Source organism: Armigeres subalbatus, chromosome 2, assembly GCF_024139115.2.
Source record: "Armigeres subalbatus isolate Guangzhou_Male chromosome 2, GZ_Asu_2, whole genome shotgun sequence".
Classification (NCBI taxonomy): Eukaryota; Metazoa; Arthropoda; class Insecta; order Diptera; family Culicidae; genus Armigeres; species Armigeres subalbatus.
In genome coordinates, this window is record NC_085140.1 from 56,466,348 (window position 1) to 56,486,752 (window position 20,405).

At 38.7% G+C, this 20,405-nt stretch overlaps 2 protein-coding genes and 1 long non-coding RNA gene across 6 annotated transcripts in view; 2 read left to right on the forward strand and 1 right to left on the reverse strand.

Moving 5' to 3' along the window:
- The window catches only part of LOC134208680 (uncharacterized), a 257,868-nt gene extending 247,561 nt beyond the window's left edge, over positions 1-10,307 (reverse strand). For all 3 annotated transcript variants that reach the window (XM_062684472.1, XM_062684473.1, XM_062684474.1), the window contains exon 1: positions 9,480-10,307. The gene's annotated coding sequence lies outside the window, so the exon portion shown is untranslated. The remainder of the gene's footprint in view (positions 1-9,479) is intronic.
- LOC134214410 (uncharacterized) lies at positions 1,075-2,131 on the forward strand. Of its 2 annotated transcripts, none has more exons than XM_062693789.1 (3): positions 1,075-1,292; positions 1,364-1,635; positions 1,698-2,131. In XM_062693789.1, exons 1-3 carry the CDS (start codon positions 1,185-1,187, stop codon positions 2,068-2,070), a joined length of 753 nt encoding a protein of 250 aa, XP_062549773.1. In that variant the 5' UTR covers positions 1,075-1,184; the 3' UTR covers positions 2,071-2,131. The 2 variants fall into 2 exon arrangements, with proteins under 2 accessions (XP_062549773.1, XP_062549774.1); XM_062693790.1 differs by having other exon boundaries at positions 1,364-1,623.
- A 2,447-nt stretch (positions 10,308-12,754) lies between the features above and the next one.
- LOC134214411 (uncharacterized) lies at positions 12,755-18,429 on the forward strand. The gene is made up of 3 exons (XR_009979774.1): positions 12,755-12,961; positions 13,055-13,330; positions 17,822-18,429. It is a non-coding gene; the product is annotated as an uncharacterized LOC134214411 (long non-coding RNA).
- Positions 18,430-20,405: the final 1,976 nt, after the last annotated feature.

A 20,405-nucleotide genomic window follows, 5' to 3' on the forward strand; every position in this document is an offset into this window, starting at 1 on the left:
ATTCAATGGGATTGTTTAAACTCGTCTTATGACAGGGGAAGAAAATGTTGCCAAAAACGGGTGTTGCCAAAATCGGGGGTAGACAAAAACGGGTGTTGCCAAAATCGGGATGGGACTGTAATTGAATATTCCGCTCATTACAATGGAGTGTAACAAAAGGATCTAAATGTCGAGTGGGACCAAAAACACCCAAATGATAGATTTGTTAATGCTAATAGCGAGCTCCAATTACACTTTGCTATTCTCCTACATCTAACTTCGCCGCGCCATAGTTAACTACCTTACCTATATTAGCTACCTGGAAGATTATTACTACGTTTGTTTGGATCTTATTATTTTTTATCTTCTTTCCTACATCTTTTGTGTGCGCTTGCAGCACCAGTTTCGGCAAAATAGTTTTAATAACGGGCTATTAGCACCAGTCTTGCGCGTGGTTGGTGGGTTACAACAGCCGACGCTTGTCGCGTGCGAGAACCCACCGCATGATGGTGGCCAAATTTGTTGCGAATCACATGGGCATTGGCTAATCTTGACGAATTAGCTTAGGCTTTTCTTCTTTCGGGTATAATGTGGAAAAAAAAAAACTTTTCAAGCAAATGAATTACAAAATGTTGGCGGAATGGTTCAGACATTGGTCGCATGGTAATCGGCACCTAGGATATCGGCACGAAGGCCATTGTTTTCGTTGGAGTAATGATTATATGTAGAATGAGAATTGAAAATTTGGTTGAAATCATTCTAAATTCATAAACTAGATGATGTATCATGAATATGATGTAGGTAGTTTGAAATTTAAAAACAATGCAAGAAAATGACAAATCGTCAATGTTGTTTCATAATCAAAAGTCGCAAAACTAAATATTTACATTGAAATCAGGAGAATAGGAAATAGTCGTGATATTTTCTACTTCCATGCGACTTAAGGTGTAGAGCTCTACCAGTTCCAAGTTTTAGTTGACTGGGAGGAATTCTAGTCATTGAAAAAAAAATCTAAGTAGGAAAAATAGGGAGTAGTTGTTTACGTTTGCGACTTCGGCCTTTATAAAACAACAACGTCAGAATATGAAATTTGTTGTAGTAGGCGTATTAAAACTTCAATCTGTTTGACAGTATAACAAATTTCGGACCATGTAATTCTAAATTCTTTGTGTAGTTTTCCCTAAATTATTCAAAATTGTATAAATATGACTAATCAACGTGAAAGCGGACTTCTTTCCGGTATACAAGCCGTACGTTTGTTCTGGTCGGTTCACAACCAGAGGCGCCGATCAAGTCAACTGACACAATTGGCCGTAAGTAATTCAGCCACACACAAAAAAAAACCGCAATCAATTAACACCACGAACCAACACAACTGATACAGCGCAGCCAAAACTCATCCTCGGATGACAACCGCTCCGGTGCGGAATCGCTCACGTCCGAAAGCGAGTCTGACTATAATGCGCTTCAGTTTTGTCGCATCTGTCGCCTGAGCGACGACCAGCTGTTAGAGAACGTGTGTGACTGCAAGGGAACGGTTGGCCAAATCCACGAGCGCTGCCTCCGGATGTGGACCATCTATAAGCGCAGCCAGACATGCGAAATTTGCCAGTCCAAGTACCGGTGGACCTTCGAGCGAAATCTGTTGGTGAAATTGTACTCGGCACTGGATGGAACGGGGCGGATTCGATTGACATTTGATTTTGTTCTCTTTCCAGGAGCAAATGGTCACTGGTGTGGAATTTCTTCCAGCGGAAATACTTCTGGGTGCTGTTGCGAGACTTTCTAAATTTCATGGTGTTTTTCGGGATATCAGCAGTGCAGAATGCGAAAATTATAGAAATGGTTCAAGATGACGATCGACCATTGATGTTGCCATTTGCGTTGGTCGGTGCATCACTGTATGATTTATACTTCAGTCGATGGATTATGAGCCGATCTCTAAAGGCTTTCAATCTGGTACGAGAATATTGGATATTGGCAAACGATGATGAGTTTTTGGGATATTTTGACGAGCAGTATGCAGTTTTCGGGGAAAATCAAAGTGAAATAGAAAATATGCTTCTGGCGGAGTATGATGCACCGGATTGAACAGAATAAATTGCTGCATGTATGATTAGCAGGAATATTGTTTTATATGTCCTATTCAGACTACGAGCTTGATCACTTGATAAAAATTATCTTGATGGTAAAGTTCATACATATAGTTTTAGTTCCATTATGATTCAAAGTTTCAACCATTTTCAAGGTAAAATAATATTGCGATAAAACTGATTTTTTTCAGATTTTCAAATATCTTGATTTTTATGAATTGTAAACTGAAGACATATTAATCGAAATTGTGTATTTTTATTTTGACAAAACAAAACAGTTTGCTATAAGAACATTAGCCCTACAAATTGTAGTTTTCGAGATATTTGAAAATCGATTTATGTTAAAAAAATAGTTTCACCGCAATACTTTTTTATCATGTGAATCAATATGATCGAAACTTTGCTATGAAAAATTCAAGTTACATTTGACTTCTGTTCAAATTTTAACGAGCAACCGAAATCTAGATTCCAAAGTTTGACGTTTTATGTGAAAATGAAAACGGAAAGTGGGTACTTTATCACTGTATATGAAGATACTGTGTGAGTCTCATAAGGTATTAAGATTATTAGAACGGTTCATGTAAAATCTTATATTATATTAAATTTTTGAAAGAAAAGGATTTCTGTAAAGTTTCATATGGTCGGGGTTCTGCGAAAACACACCAAGCGCCAACAAAAAATCACCTATTTTTCTGCCCATGCTTTCATTTAGTGGATTTAATTGATCGCAAATAGTATCAAATTTCCCACCAACCGCATAACTGAAAGTATTATTCATCAAATGTACGTATGAAATGATATGAAATGATTCCGAACAAAATATTACAAGTCAGTCAAAAAGCCGCTGGTGCTGTTTGGCTGATTCCCGACCATGTGACTCAACTGTAGAACTGTTTGGTAAATAGTTTGGCATATTTTCGGTAATTTTACACGTTTAATAGTGAAAAACATCACAAAGAATCGGAATAATATCAAGTTTCGCTGTTTAGAATTCAATGGTATAAAGGTTTCTTGTCCATTACTTTTCATTACTTTCTTTTACTTTTCCTATTTACCGTCGATTGTTGCTTGTTGCAACTACTATGAGCCAAAAAATGAGACTGTTATAGATTTATGGGCAGTTTACTGCCGTTCTACGCATAACTATCCCATATACATAGGAATCCTAGCAAACATGGGAGAATTATGCGTATGACGGCAGTTTAGTCAATTGATAGTATGGGTCTACCCATTCTAAAAAAAATGGTTTTGTTGTGATCCTTCAGCCCTATATACGCTAGGAGAAATGTCAAAAAAAAAAGTAGAATCACGAAAAAAAAATCCACAGCGAGATATGGGATGCAATTCTTCAAATAATTTTAAAAATTTCAAAATGATATGTATTTGAAAATAATTTTGAACACCGGGTTAGACTTTTTATTATCTACATTGAACATTGTTCATGATAATAAATGTTTTCCCCGAATTGATCCTGGAAAAGGTACTATTTTTTAATTGAATTTCTAATCTCGTGCAATAAACCATTTTCAAAAAAAAATCAGCTTGTAATTTTTAAAATTATGTTGAATTCCGTTGGCTATACCTTGCCGTGGTAAATTTTAGTGATTATACTTTTTCTCTGATGACAGCATTCATCCGGTTCTTCTAGCCCATTCTCTATGAGAACAAAGTGCACGGAAAAAAACGCTGATTAAAACCACCTAGCGGTGTTGATCCATTTCTCGGGAAAAAAATATTAAAAAATAGAAATGATTATTTTTAGCGTGTTTTGGACACAAATAGTATTTTGAAAATAACTTCTAATCCCGTAGTCCAATATGACCAATTTTTTAATACAGACATCACCTCAGTTCGTCGAGCTGAGTCGATTGGTATATCACTATGGGTCTCCGGACCTCCTATCAAAAATTCGTTTTTGGATTGCCTATATAGCCTTCCGGTACAACTTTGTTGTACGAGAAAGGCAAAACGTGGGACATCAATTTGAAATATTTCTCCATGATGTACTGATGAGGCCAAAAAATAATGAATGTTTAGGTCGAATGTTTATCAGAAAAAAAAATCTCCTTTACAGGGCTGGTAGCGACCGAAGCCACTCAAAATAGTGACTTTTAGTTGCAGAAAAAGTGACCAAATAGTGACTTCCAATTTCAATTGCAAGTTCGATGAGACGAAATCAAGCGTTTTTGGGTCGAAGGAGAATATTTTTTTCGTAATTTGTGGCGGAAAACATCTTTCACTCACCACTCTTTTCTCTTAGAACGAACTCAGAAGAGAAAAGAAAATCGTATAATCTACTTAGAGTAAAATCAGCAGTGATTCAAATCGTTCGGGGCTGTCAGTTTGAATATGAATCTGAAACATTAATTTTCCCAGCAGCTGTTCTAGATTCATTTTTATACCAGTCAAATGTCAAAAAAATAAAACTGGTATAACGCTCCGTTCTATTTTCTGCAGATTTGAACCACGATTGAATCACGAGATTCAAATATTTTCCAATCGTTTTGGTGTATGAATGCGTCATTTTATCTACGGATCAATCCACTTTGCAATTACGGCGCCTTTATTGGCGCCAACATGATGATTTCATTTAATTGAAAATTTGAAAAACATTAATAGAACACTGCTGGGGAAACCGGCGAGTTTGTTCTATTTGGCTCCAGATTCAAACTAGAATAGTGGTCGAAAATTTGGAATGAAACTGAATCACTCCTGATTTTACTCTTAGAGACTAAGTAAAATTATTGCCCTCTCTTTTAACCCTACGGAAAATTTAATCAAAATCAGTAAAAAGCAAGACAACTCAAAACTATGAGTAGTCGTCAAGCAAATCAAATTTTACGCCAGTGGAAGTGAGCGAAATATGGTTATCACTCTTAAGGACACTCCTCACGAAATCAAAATTTGAAAGTACTCGCGTTTTCAAGGGCACACCACTCGATATGGAAGCAACGCACAACTGTCATTTTTATAATTTCAGATTGGCTGCGTCGCAGCAGGCGTAAAATTATAAGAATGACAGTACTTCGAAATTTGGATTCCGTGATAAGGACAAACCTGTTTTTTTTTTCCTAAAAATTATTTCTCGGCGAAAATCTGCTTGAATGAGCATTCTCTTCTCGTGAGAATGAGTGAAAATTACGATCATTGGATTAGCTGAACACATACTTAAGAAAGATGCAGAGAATTCTACGATTTATCATAGGTTTCACGGATGTTTTTGGAATTTTTAGTGAGACAGGAACAACAGTAGGATCGTTTTGGTAGAAAAAGATACAAAAAATATGAAGATTCATGTACAACGAGCCTGGGATTGAACGCTCGACCTCTTGCTTGTAATGAGGACCATGCTCTCTAAACTTTTAAATATTTTTACTCCAAAATATGCAGATTTTCCGACTTGCTGTGCGTATTCATGAACGATTTTTGCTATGGAATTCGACAACGCATGCAATCTTCAAGATTGGGGAGACTTGATCGCCTTTCTATGATATCTACTCAATAAATATAAATTTTCTTGAATTTTTAGGCAAATTTTTATATGGATGCCAAATGAGGCATAAAGTCTCCTAGAATTGAGGCAACAAGTCAAAATCCAAATATCCTGGAATTGTGGTGGAATGATGAAATTTTTTTCAGTGAAGATCATTTAGCATATTTATGGATTTGTGCTGTGAAAAAATGATAGCATTTGGTCATTATTGGGAGAAGTTGTTCAAATTTTGCGTGGCCACTAAAAACATCTTTAGGAGGAACAAAACACAGTAAATAATAGAGTAAATAAGGTTGTCAATTAAAAAATAACTCGCCACTAAAAATCATGAAATCATGAATCAGGTCAGTTCATGAAACCATGATTATAATTCATGATTTAAGGAACATTATTCATGGTACTAGGCAATCCTCATCAGTCGACAGTATGCATAACCGGTTATATTTCAAACACTTCATTCCCAAGAAGTAAGAACGACTGAGAGGTAGGACGCCGGACTCTCGCTCAGTGTACTCGAGTTCAAATTCCCTGTTGAACTTTTTTTATTCTGTCGATTTAAACAACCAAATTGTAACGCATTGGTTGCGTTACCCGAAAATATATCATGAAATCATGATTTATATTCATGGTGTATTTTCATAGCATGAAAACACGACGGATTCATGGAATCATGAATTACTTTCTCATTTCCGGGAACGGATTTTTACCCGTGATGATCGCATATTTGTGACATATGTATTTTGGTTGATTTTGTAAATCGTTTGTCAATCCTCCCCACAAACTCAATCATTTCCAGCTTACCACAGATAAGCAAGACAGTAAAGCCTATTTTACTGTTGTGGGATTAGATCCATTAAATTGAGCTTTGTGAACGATTCACAGACTTTTTACAAAATGAACAAAAATGCGAGTGTTACAAACATGCGATCATGGGTAGTTTAGTTCTTGGCAACAGGGGAGAATCAAGTCTCCCAAGGAATCAAGTCTCCCCACCTTCCCCTACTGCATAAAGTTTGAGTTTAAAAAAATCGAAACCGACAGGTCTCTTGCTTGCATAACTGTATACCAATTTATAAATTGTGAAGTAAACACCTTCAATTAGCTACTGGTGAAATGCCAATAAGAGCAGCGAGTTAAATGGCTGGCGATGTTTCAGAGTGATCATTTTTCCAAGATCCGTAATTTCATTTCCACCATGCACAAAGCATCTTCCGATGGATACATAAAGCTTTATAAAAAAATCTTAGTCAATAGTTTCAAAATAGTTGAAAATAGTGACTTTTTGCGAGAAAAAGTGACTTTAGTGACTTGAGGTCGAAAAAAGAGACTTTTTAGTGACTAGCCCGAAAAAAGTGACCAAGTCACTTAAAAGTGACCCGCTACCAGGCCTGCCTTTACTTTGTAATGTAATGGGGTCTGTTTTTACGCGTAGGATGGTAGCATGCTGTGACCGCGAATAAACGTACATTTTCACGGTCCGTCATTTTTAATAAAAATTAAACAAAGTTAAAGAAAAGTTCAGATTTTCGGTTAAGTTACCATTCAAGATTGAAATCTATATTGGTCGTTATTCCTCCTCAAGCTATACATACCCGAAAGGATTCCACGAACACAGCGTTACAAATGGATGATCAAGGCGAATCGGTTCGTATCTAATTCGTATCGATCCCTATTGTGGCATTGCTCCTCCTGGATGTGCAAGTCGTACGGATGAGGAACTTGAATGTCAATATAATCGAAAATGAAGGCGGATGTTCGTGTTTTTCTCTGCTGTCAACAACTCGGATTCAAAACGGTAGAACTACATTTTTCGAAGGTGTAGCGGTCGGATAAGGACCCCACGATCAACCAAGGGTATCCAGCCAAGACGAGAAGAGTCGCAAGGAAGAACGCAATCCCTGTGGAGAAGATACTCGCCGAGGTTCTCTGGTTGAGCTTATAGGATAAGTAGGGCTCCGCCCATGATAAGATGTTGAAGAGCGGTATGTAAACACAATTGATACTACAATGACGTAAGTAGAACATACAAACATCGTGCAATTTTTCAACGAAGATGTAGAGTTTAAGCTGACACAATATTGTCTATTGATTTGAATGAGCATGAGCATTATGACTGTATAAGTCATGTAGCGGATTGCGCCGCCACCGACATTTTGGCGAGCATCGTTGATCTATAATGTCTAACGCCGATTTGTTAGAGTCTACATTATAAATTCCATATTATTACAACTTCAAGAAATACCTATGTAGGGTAACAGACGGCTTTGGCAGGTTTTGTTCTATTATTGGCAGGGGGTTTTTTTTCGACCGAAATTTATAAAATTTAGCTACAATATTCTTTGATATGCAAAGAATGTTTGGGCCAAATTTGAGCATAATCAGTAATAAAAAAGACCCCTGACAATAATAGAACAAAACCTGACAAAGCCGTCATTACCCCTATTACATTTTTTACAGAATATCAGAAATGATTCACATTGTGTGGCGAGATTTGAATTGAGTCATAAATATGGCCGTTCTAAATTTGTAGAATCAAATCACGAAAGAGAGTGTAATTTAAAACTCACAATTTTTGCATGATTTGAAATGAAACTTCAGTGAAAAATCAGTTTCAGAATATTGTTTTAAATAATTCAAAAAACCCGCTTTGTTTAACTGTTTCTGAATTTTAGAAAATCTTTTACAGGAAATTTTTGTAAAAAAATCCAATTCGTCTATTTTTATTCGAAGTTTATAATATTTTCCCGAGAAAAAATAAAAGAATATTTGAAAATTATGAAGAATGTGATTATGGTCAATATGATTGAGATTTTCTACAATATGAAGATGGTATTAGCTAGATACACACTGGAATCATTTTACAGGTTTCAATGATTTTCGATAAAATTCAACGAAATCGAAATCAGCAGTATTGTTCGGTGTTTGTGTCACAGATATTCTGTGATAATTTCATTTATTTAACTGTCAAAATAACATAAATTGCTAAGCTCAGGCATATTGCCCTCCATCTCCCATAAGTTATATCAATGCAAATGTGTGTTAAAAGTAAATTTTGTTACGACGATGATTATCGAGATAATGGTTCCAGGCACAAAACATATGTTGTAAGTAAAAGTTTTATATTTTTAACGTCTTATGGGTTTTAGATCGTTTTCATCGCTTTTGTTTCTTTTCTTTCTCATTCCAGAGGGCGAGTAATGGCGCTTGAACCTAGGCTGATATGTACACTGATGGACATATAAGCCTTGTCATGTTTTCATAGTAATCTATATGAATTCATACTAATACTTTTGCCCATCAATGTATAAGCCAGGGCACTAGACTAAAAACTGTGTCCCATCCCAAGACGTCGAGGACCCATGGAGTGTACATTAATCTTCTTAGCAAGTCACTCCCAACGATTCGTCAATCATCTTTCCCCCTGAATGTGAAACGGTTGGTACGGCTGTCCCCGTTTCTTCCTTTCGTAGATTCAAAACTCTTCGTTAATCATGTTATTTATTACTAAATAATCTGATTGCCGAGGAGTTATGGATTATCTCCCAAATTCAAGCCTGCACGGTGGGCCTGGCCGTTTTAATACTTGTGTCATATTTATGATATGCTGCAAATATTAATGCAGACAAGAAAATGCTTGGGAATACAACCGACATTTCCAGGATGCTTTTCAATACTGGCTGTGCATGTGCTAAGACAAGACAAGACAAGACAAGACATAATGGGGTCGGTTTTTACGCGTGGGATACGTACCGCGTAAAAATAAACCGCACAAATCCCGAAAACCGCGAAAGTCCCAAAAACCGCATATAAAACGTGTCCGCGTAAAAAAAGTCGCGTGAAAAACGACCTAGTGAAAAAAAAAACCGCGTAAAAAGCGACCCAAATGTATATATAAATGTTATTAAAATACTTACCAATGGCTCATGAAATGATTGTTGTTTTCGTTATTATCGTTTGTTATTTCCTCTGCTTGAGAAACTGTACGCAGCTGACTATTCCAAGTTTTTTTTTTCGTTTCGCCTCATCCAAAAATTGTAACGCCACCACTAACATCAATTTCTTCTTCTTGCACAACACTATCCACTTTTTCCAAATACTATGAATTGCCACAGGTTGGTTGGTTTACGACAAAACTGCACGTTCTCTTCCAAAAACTTTTCCTTCCATTCAATTTGTAATTAATTCAATCAATATTCATCATACCATACGCCCCCGTGCCGTGCCGAGTTGGCCACTACCCAGCGGAGGAAAACCTTTCGGGTGCAAACTTTTTCACGGATAAAACCTAGTTTTCCTTCTTTTGCTTCGTCAAGACATTTTCTTTAGGACAGATCCCAGGGACAGACCATGTAAAAATTGCAATCAGTCCATAAACTGTTCACTGCTATACGACTTACGACTTTATCAGAACTAAGAAGTCTTCTGCTTTTTCGCCCTCCTCGGTGGGTGCTTGAGTACCTAATGCTTCTTTTTACTCCTTTTTCGACATCCGAAAAGCTATTTTCCCGTCGTAAAACACTATTCTTCAACACAATTTTTAATTCACGACACCAAAATAATAGATCAGATAAGATTACGCACTTGATAAATACAATTGTACATTTTTCACAAATTTAATTGTCCCAAAAACTGAAATAATGAAAAAAAAAACAGTCCACAGAAGATTTGACCACGCGCGCCTGTACTCCCGACAAAGCGCTTCCTTCAAAAATGCACTTTTCTCAACGGTTTCTGGAAAACGACTGCAGCCGAATAACTGACAGCGGGGACGCGAGGGCTTTCGGTCGCCTTCGAACTGTATAGTGCCGAAGCGACCACGAAGCCCGCGAAAACAGCGAAAAATGACAGCCGACAATGTACGTCAAGAGAGCAACGACTGCAACGACTGCGTGACGCACTGTGTGCATAAACAGAATTAAAACCGACCAAAAATGTTTCCAAATTATTAATATCACGTACCATGTTTCACGATAAAGAAACAGTTTTAAAAATCTCACTGATAGCCTATTCAGATTACGAACATTTACGAGGTATTTGACGTGATATCATATGAATGAAAATAAGGGGCAAGCAAGAGTACGCGAAGAGCGATGCGACGCGACTCATGTAAAGGAATAACAATAATGGGCCAAACACAATTGATACGTTTGTGTGCGTTTTGACAGTTTTCCCATCCTGGCCAGCAAAAGATGTTCCGGACAGCGACGACAGCGACAATTTTTTTCTTGTAACTAAAATATTTTTTCATCGCACGCTGTGTTTACTTTGGATTGCCCCGAAGATTAATAAACTTAAGTTCAAAATTTGAGTGCTTTGACATCAAGATTCTTTATCATGGCTGAATTGACCCTTCCGGTCAAAAATTTTATTGTCTCAGTCGATTCTTTGGCTTATTTAAGGTCGACTTTCCCGAAGGACCCATATTTTTTAGGACCTCTATTTTAAACCCCACCCATTTTTGGCCCTTCATACAGGAGTTTGATGAAATACAAACAATAGTATAATCATGATCAAATCGTTTGTCAGATATGGCCAGTGCTATCGGCAGGTGCCTTGCTACAATAATAGATGGTAGTATCATCATCATCATCATCATCATGCGAGTAATGAGTGGTAATTAGGTAGATTTCAGTAAATAACAAAAATCGATCAACCTGAAATGAAAGTGGGTGTATGAAAAAGAATCGGAAAAATCCTTGGAAAAATCACAATCGTTTGTCAGATATGGCCAGTGCTATCGGCAGGTGCCTTTCTACAATAGATGGTAGTATCATCATCATCATCATCATCATGCGAGTAATGAGTGGTAATTAGGTAGATTTCAGTAAATAACAAAAATCGATCAACCTGAAATGAAAGTGGGTGTATGAAAAAGAATCGGAAAAATGGAAAAATCCTTGGAAAAATCACAATCTACACATAACTCTTTAAATTGGTGAAATCGACAATATAATAAATAAATATTTGAATTGACCTTTCCCGTCAAAAAAGTTTATTCGCTCAATCGATTCTTTGGCTCATGTAAGGTCAACTTTCCCAAAAAAAAACATATTTTTTTAAGCCTCTAATAATTTTTAAAATCAAAAACAAAAACTGTTAAAGTGCTGCACGTGTGAACCGGCCTGAAAAATTCACCCGATTTTCGTTCAAAATCGGGCCAATCGTTTAAAAAATAGCACTTTTTCGATTTTTAAAATAGAGGCTCGGTTAGAGGCTTCAAAAAAAAGGTCTTTGTGAATGTTGACCTTAAATAAGCCAAAGAATCCGAAAGAATCGACTAAGACAATAAAACGAGATACAATTTTGACGGGAAAGGTCAATTGGGTCCTAAAATGAAGAACCGATATTCGATTTTATTTCAGGGAACGATGAAGTTAATCATCCTGAACGCGTCAGTTTTTCTTTTGACTCAAAAATTGAAAGGAACATTGTTTAAGTTGAAATTTGAAAATAGTTGAAAAATGCTTCCTCGACATTTTCGTTCTTGTTTGTCGTAAGGATTCAAACGCACTAGCAAAACACCGCAGGGCACTCGACTCAACCTTTGACAGTTAATATATGGGCCTGACGTTTTGGGCTGATGGTTGATTCGTTCTGAAATGTTGCACAGGCCAATATTTGCCTCAAAATGTATTAAACATAAAAATATTATTTTTACTGATTTACACACTTAGTTTTTATTTCTGCAGCTCGGCAAAAATCCGCACAGCCGTGCGTCAGCAAAATAAAAAACTGATATTTCAGCAAAAATGACGTTTGTTAGCTGATTTTCAGCAATTTTGACAGAAATCTCGGCAAAAAACATGTTTGCTGGGGCACGGCTGTGCGAATCTCGGTAAAAGTTCAACATTTTGCTGAGATCCCGGTAAAAAAAATAAAGTGTGTAGAATCGGATTTAGACTTTTACCAGATGTTTTATAATACCGGTTCAAGTTTTCTTGACCGATGCACTACCGTTTGCAACCATAAACGAGGTAGGGCTTCAGGACCCAATTATACATTTTGTAACTGTAATACTAAGGACACACCTGTGGTACTTGTACCAGGAACTAATAACCGGGACGAGACACTAGGATTTTTTTCGTGTTGCGCTTGAAGTCTCCATCGGTGTGTAGAGTTCTAGGTATACACATGAAAAGACACCAAGTCACACGCTATAATCTGTCAACTTTTGAGTATATATTTTTCACCGTGCATAATTGACAAATGAATTTGTTTTTGTTTTTCTCGACCATCATGTTTTGTTTTTCTTCCCCGGTTTTGTATTTCCATTTGCGATATTCTTGAATAACTTTTTAAATACGGTGTTGTGTGAGCTTGCATTATAATAAGGAAGTATGTAAGTCTCAAGTATAGTTCGGAACCCGACTGCTGTTCCTCCAAGGAAGATGGATAAGTAAGTATCCTAATGAGTGACTGTTCGAAATCTCGGTTTTAACAGCATTGCCGAATATAATTCTCACGCAATATTTATTTGTATTTTCTTCAGGAATTCAACCTGATTAGCTTGACATCTGCAGGCCTGAAATTCCGTGATACAGATATTTCGCTATTATGAACAGCACAGTGGGCAGAAACAAAATTGTAGGTCGGTCGGTTGGTGCCACCTCCAACAAAACACGGCAGTTTGTGGATCCGATTATGTTGTTCCTTCCAAGGGAAATTATGGAAGGAGAGGTAATAGACTTGGTAGATTCATCGATCATTTCCTCCTGACAGTTTCTGCTAAGGAACTGCAATAATAGATATCGTATTTGGGAGTGAGGTAGGTAAAAAGAATATACCGTAAGTCAGTAAGATTTTTAGTTAAAAACTAAAGTTAACACTGGCGGAAACCGAGTTTTTTTTAGAAAGAAGCTTTAATGGACTGCGATTATGGGATATTTCGAGGATTTCGAAGAGAATGCTACAGGAATTCCAACGGGAATCCTACAATAACACCGATAAGAATCGTTTTAGGGATTGTAGAGGGAATCTAGGCAAGAATATTGGAAGGATTCCGATATGAATACTTCAGGGATTGCGACGTCTATCCTTCAGGGATTCTGATATTATTACTTCAATAGCAATCTTTTAGGGTTTCCGACGGGAATCCTCCGTGGATTCAGACGTCTATACTTCAGCGTTTCCGATAAAAAAAATTAATGATTTACTAGGGGAAACCAGTAGAGATTCCGACGATCCGATGATTTCCGAGGAGAATCACTCAGAGGTTACAATAGGACTCTGACGAAAATAATTCAGGTATTCCGACGGTAATTCTTCATTGATTCCGACATGAATCCTTTAGTGATTCAGATAAGAATACTTCATGGATTTTGACGGGACTAATTCGGGGATTTTAACAGGGTTCTTTCAGGTATTTCGACATAACATTTTAAGGGACTTCGACGGGAATTTTTCCGGGCCGACTGGAATCCTTCCGATGGGAATCTTTCTGGAATTTCGACGGAAATCTTTAATCTGATGGAAATCCTTCTGAGATTCCGACGGGAATGAGTCAGGCATTCCGACGTGAATCCTTCTGGGACTCCATATGGGATTCCGACGGAAATCCTTATGAGATTTCGACGGAAACCTTTATGGGATTTCGACAGGAATCCATCAGAGATTTCGACAGGAATCCATCAGAGATTCGGACAGGAAATCCATCAGAGATTCCGACGGGAAATCTTCAGAATTTCCAACGATAATCCTTCTGGCATTCCAACGGGAATCTCTCTGGGATTCCGACGGGAATCTTTCAGAGATGCCGACGGGAATCATTCAGAGATGCCGACGGGAATCATTCAGAGATTTCGACAGGCGTCCTTCAGGGATTCCGGCGGAAATTCTCCAGAGATTCCGATGGGAATTCTTCAGAGATTCCGACGTGAATCTTTCAGAGACTTCGACAGAGATCCTTCAGAGATTTCAACAGGGATCCATTATCGATTTCGATGAGAATTTTCCAGGGATTTTAATCCTTCAGAGATTCGGACGGGCATCCTTCAGGGACTCCGACAGGAATCCTTCAGGGACTTCGAAAGGAATCCTCCATAAATGTGGACAGGGATTCTTCAGAGATTCCAACGGGTATCCTTCTGGGATTTCGACGGGAATTCTTCTGGGATTCCGACGGGAATCCTTCTGGGATTCCGACGGGCATCCTTCTGGGATTCCAACGAGAATCCTGTCTAGGATTCCGACGGGAATTCTGTCTGGGATTCCGACGGGAATCTTCTTCTTCTTCTTATTGGCATTACATCCCCACACTGGGACAGAGCCGCCTCGCAGCTTAGTGTTCATTAAGCACTTCCACAGTTGTTAACTGCGAGCTGTCTAAGCCAGGCTACCATTTTTGCATTCGTATGCCATGAGGCTAGTACGATGATACTTTTATGCCCAGGGAAGTCGAGACAATTTCCAATCCGAAAATTGCCTAGACCGGCAACGGGAATCGAACCCAGCCACCCTCAGCATATGGTCTTGCTTTGTAGCCGCGCGTCTTACCGCATGGCTAAGGAGGGCCCCTATCTGTGTGTTCGAAGTTCGAAATCCCTGGAGGATTCTTGTTGGAATCCCTGACGGATGCCCGTCGGATTCCTTGAAGAATTCCCGTCGGAACCCCTGAAGGATGCCCGTCGGAATAACTCAAAGATTTTCGTCAGAATTTCTGGAGGATTCCCGTAGGATTTCCAGCAGGATTTTCGGCGGAATCTCTGAAGCATGCCTGTCGGAATCCATAAAGGATTCCTGTCGGAGTTCCTAAAAGATTCTTGTCGGGATTCCTTCGAAATTCGAAGAGAATCCTTTAGAAACTCCGACGAGAATCCTTTAGGGATTACGAAGGAAAATTTTCAAGGATTCCGAAGGGAATTCTTCAGAGATTCCAACGGGAATCCTTCAGAAACTCCAAACTCCAATCTTCTGGGATATCAACGGGAATCTTCCTGAGATTCCGACAGGAAACTTTCAGAAATTCAGACGGGAATTCTCCAGAGATTTTGACAGGCATCCTTCAGTGATTCCGATGGGAATATTCAGAGAATCCTTCAGAGATTCGGACGGGCATCCTTTAGGGACTCCGACGGGAATCCTTCAGAGATTCCGAGGTGCATCCTGCAGGGATTCCTTCGGGAATCCTTCAGGGATTTAACGGGAATTCTTCAGGGACTTCGAAAGGAATCCTTCATAGATTTGGACAGGGATCCTACAGGGATTTCAACGGGAATCCTTCAGAGACTCCGATCGGAATTCTCAGGAAATTCCAACGGGAATCCAAAAGGATGCAACGGGAATCTTTCAATGATTCCGCAAGGAGATTTTTATAGTCGGTGGGGTCCCGACGGGAGTCCGTAAATAATTCAGCGATTACGAAGCAAATCCTTCTGATACTCCGATGGAAATCCTTTTGATGTCACAACAGGAATACTTGAGATTCTGGCGGGTCTTCTTCGAAATTCAGAAGGATTCCCGTCGTAAACTTTGTAGGATTTCCGTAGGAATTCCTGATGAACTCCCGCCCTGAAAGATTTTATTCGGAATACTTGATATCGATATCGACGCGACGATTCCGAAGAGAATCCTTCATACTCCAACGGGATTTCTACAATGATTTCGACGAGAATTCTTCTAAAATCCTGACGATGATCCTTCAGAGATTCTGACGGGAATGCTCCAAAGATTCCGACGGGAATCCTCAAGTTCCAGAGAACCTATAACATTTTCGTATGAATCGTCACGCTGCTCGTAACTCCCGCACCGCCTTAAAGCGTAACGTACTTTGTGGATGGCCCTTTAAGAGATTCCGAAGGGAATCCTCAAGTATTTCTGATGGGGATCCTTCAGCTATTCCGAAGTGGATCCTCCATATTTCAACGGAGTCCATGAGACTAGCTTCGGAATTCAGGAAGGATTTTCTTTAAGAATCCTAAAAGCAATCGCTTCGAATCTCTAAAGAATTATCGTCAAAATCCCTGAAGGATCCCTGTCGAAGTCCATGAACCTCTGAACAATTCCCATGGGATGCATCGGAATCTCTGAAGAATTCCCGTCGGAATCCCTGAAGGATGCCTGTCTAAATCTCTGGAGGATTCCCGTCTGAATCTCTGAAAGTCTCTCGTCGGAATCCTAGGAGGATTCCCGTCGGAATCGTTGAAGAAATACCGTAAGAATCGTTAAAGAAATACCGTCAGAATTTCTTAGGATTTTTTGTCAGAATCCCGTCAGGATATGAAGGATTTTCTTCGGAATCGCTGAGAGATTTCCGACGGAATCCCTGAGAGAATTCAAAAAGGATTCGCTTCTGAATTGCACAAGGATTTCCGTCGGAATCCCCGAAAGATTTGCGTCGGAATCCCTGGAAAATTCCCGTCAGAATCCCTGAACTGTTTCCTCCAAAATACTAGAAAATACTTGGAAATCATTCCCTTCAGAATCTCTGAAGGATTCCCGTTGAAATCTTTTCAAAATCTCTGTCAAAATCTCTTTAGAATTTCTGGTCGGAATCTTTTGAGGATTCCCGTCGGAATCTCTTAAAAATTTCCGTCGTTTTTTTGTGTTCCCGTCGGAATCATTGAAGAGTTACCGTTAAGCATAAAAAAATCCCGTCTGAATCACTGAAGAATTTCCATTGAAATCTCTGAAAGATTTCCTCCAGGACTCCTCAAGAAGTTGCGACAGAAATCATAATCCCAGAAAAATTACCCTCTGAAGAAATCCTGTCGGAATATAAAGGATTACCTTCGGAATCGCTTAAGGATTCGCATCGGTATCTCAAAAGTATTCGCTTTGAAATCTCTAAAGAATTTCCGATGTAATACTCGTAGAAATTCCGATGAAAGCCCTAAAGTAACTCCGAGAGAATCTTTGAAGGAATCCCTGAGGAATTTTTGTCGTTATCTCTGAAGGATTTCCATATGAATCCTTGAACGATTTCCATAAGAATCCTTGATGGATTCCCGTTGGATTCCTGTCAATGTAGGAATCCTGTCAGAATGTCTGAAAGAATTAAGTCGGAAATCCTGAAGGATTCTCATTTCCATCGTTATTCTTTAGCTCGGTCTACAGAGATTGCGTCGGTATTTCTTCAGGAATTCCGAAGTAAATCTTCCAGGGATTTCGACGGGAAAGTTTCAGATATTTCCTGGACATTGTCGTAAAGCAGACGCCCATTTAAAATTAAGTTAACATCACCCAGGTTTTAGTTTAAGACAAAAATTTATATATTTATTTATTAATTTTTCATCAATCGTAACCATTCTGTTTTTTTCAGATTTCTTTTTTCTGCTCTGATCTCATAAAAGTAAGTGAGCTACAAGATATCCAGGACGTCTTGCAGGAAATCGATTATGTGTATACCGCTGCATAGAGGAGAACTTAACGATCGGCCGGGAGTGTTATAATTATTCACGCTACAGCGGCCTTCTGGTAATATTCACCTAGATCAACTCAAATTAGAAAACGTAGGCCACATCTTTGATGACATGGTTCGTCAACTGTTTCAATTATTAAATGTTTAGATCGTTAAAATACATGAAATTAATGAATGTAATAAAATGAAATAAACGATGAGAAAATCTCTAAACAAATAGTAAATATCATAATTAACATTATTGTCGTCATTCTTAATTATATTTTATGTTGGAAGCCTATTTAGATTACGGAATTTATTATATGATTATTGTGTCAAATATAAGAAAGAAAATTGAATGTATGTGGATTGACATCTAGTTACTCTTTATCATATTCATTATCATAAATGGCGTAATTAAACGGTGTGGCCTATTGTAATACTAAGATTATAGTTCGTCAGAGAGCATCTCCCGTTTGATAAGAACTTCGTGGTACACAACAGAACAAAACAGAGATTAGAAATAAAAACAGAAAAAAAAACATGTTTTAGACTTTAATGTCGTATAAGCAAAGAGACCACCTAAACATTTTTTTCCCTCGGGGCACAATGACATTCAACAGTCATGTTCATGTTCATGCGTCATGTTCCGTACAGTACCAAATTGAGTAAACATCGTTTACTGGTTCAGCACTTAAATACATATTGTGTCTATTCTGCGACTCGTATGAAGTTTCGAAAGATGTTAAAATTTTTGGTATCTCCCAGACGACCGTAAGTAACATATAGGAAGAGTATACGAATCGTCGACATTGATATAATATGCAGAAACTTGCTTCATAAGGGCTACATGGTCGATTAAAAACTAAGTCCGTCTCACGTATATGGATTTGAACTAGATTTGGATATGAATTAAATTTGGATTTAAATGGGGTTCCGATTTGATTTGGATTAGTTCTGGATTGGATTTTGATTAGATGTGGATTGTATTGAACTTCATTCTATTTGCCCAATATCGCACAACAAGGCCACTGACCTCATCAAGTTTTATGTTCTTAAATCATCGAATAATTGCTAAGATTGTAATTTAAAAGCTGGTATGTGGGACAAAATAGTAACAAAGGTACGAATTAAGATTTGTCTTTTGCGATCAACCATTGATTATTCTACTATTCTATTCAATTGGAATCCCCAAAGGATTCCCGTTAGAGTCTCCAAAGGGTCCCCGTCACTATCCCACAACAATATTTAACACGTACGTCCCCAACCCCCATTTTACGACAAAACTTGAAATTCAAAACCACGCAGCTCAGCTAAGCTAATACCGCTGCTGCTGCTGTTGCTGCTGCTGATGGATCATCGTTCGTCATCGCTGCTGCTGCTGTTGTTGCTAGTTGTTCGACCGTCACTGGTACTGCTACTGATGCTGCATGTTCAACCGTTAAAGATGCTGATGCTGCTGTTGCAGAATTACCGAATGGTACATCGGAGAAACAAGCTGTAATGCAACGTACACACCAGTCAAGCAGTTCGACGAACATTGACTCCACCCCCAAGAAAACGCTTCGGTTGCCGCTTTGTTTGAACGTGTGTGAAGTTGTTCGAACAACAATTTGACAGTTGGCGGCTCGGTTGGAAAAAATTAAAACGGTTTGATTTTGGTTTAAGATGTCGGGGAAGTCAAGGTTCGCCGAACATGTTTGAGCGTTTGTAGTGAAGTTGCACAAACCCCCATATATTTGTTGATGGTTGGTGCTCAAGTTGGCGCTTCGATCGTTCGTGTGTGATATTGTTGGTCGAATAAATTGATTGTTCGTGTCGCTGTCGATAAAACTTGATGGATGTTTGAATAAACGAGAGGTGGAGTCAATGTTGGTCAAACTGCTTGACCGTGTGTACGTTCCATAACGGATTTTCAAGCAACCTTCTGGAATCGATCACAAAATTCCTTCAATTTTTTTGCAATGGCCATGGTTCCGGATATATTCCGGGGAGTACTGGGGTTACCTCCCTCCAGGAAAAAGTGGTCACTGGCAGATCGGCTTCGAAATCCATCTTGCGACATGTCAAACTTCATGATTTTGCAAAACAAGTACACTGGAGTACATATCGGCGATTTTCGATCGGATTGACCACCCTCCGGGTACTTCCAGGTAGACCTGTGCGCTGATTCAAATTTTACCGGCGGTGGCGTGATAGATCATTTTCAGCCAGTGGTGGCGGCTTGGCGACGTGAACCAGTTTCAAGCGCCAAAATTTCTCTTTAGAAGTTTGTCAAGGAATTTTTCCAGAAGTTTCTGGAAGGAATTTTTCCAGAAGTTGAAAGATCGTCAAGAAATTTCTTTGGACATTCCTCCAGATATTCTACCGTAAGGGTCTCTGGAAAGTTCCTCCAGAAACTCCTCTCGGATTTCGTCTGGAAGTTCCTTCAGGAATTCCTCCTTCATCTGGAAGTTCCTCCAGGAATTCTTCCGGAAGTTTCTCCAAGAATTCCTCCGGAAGTTTC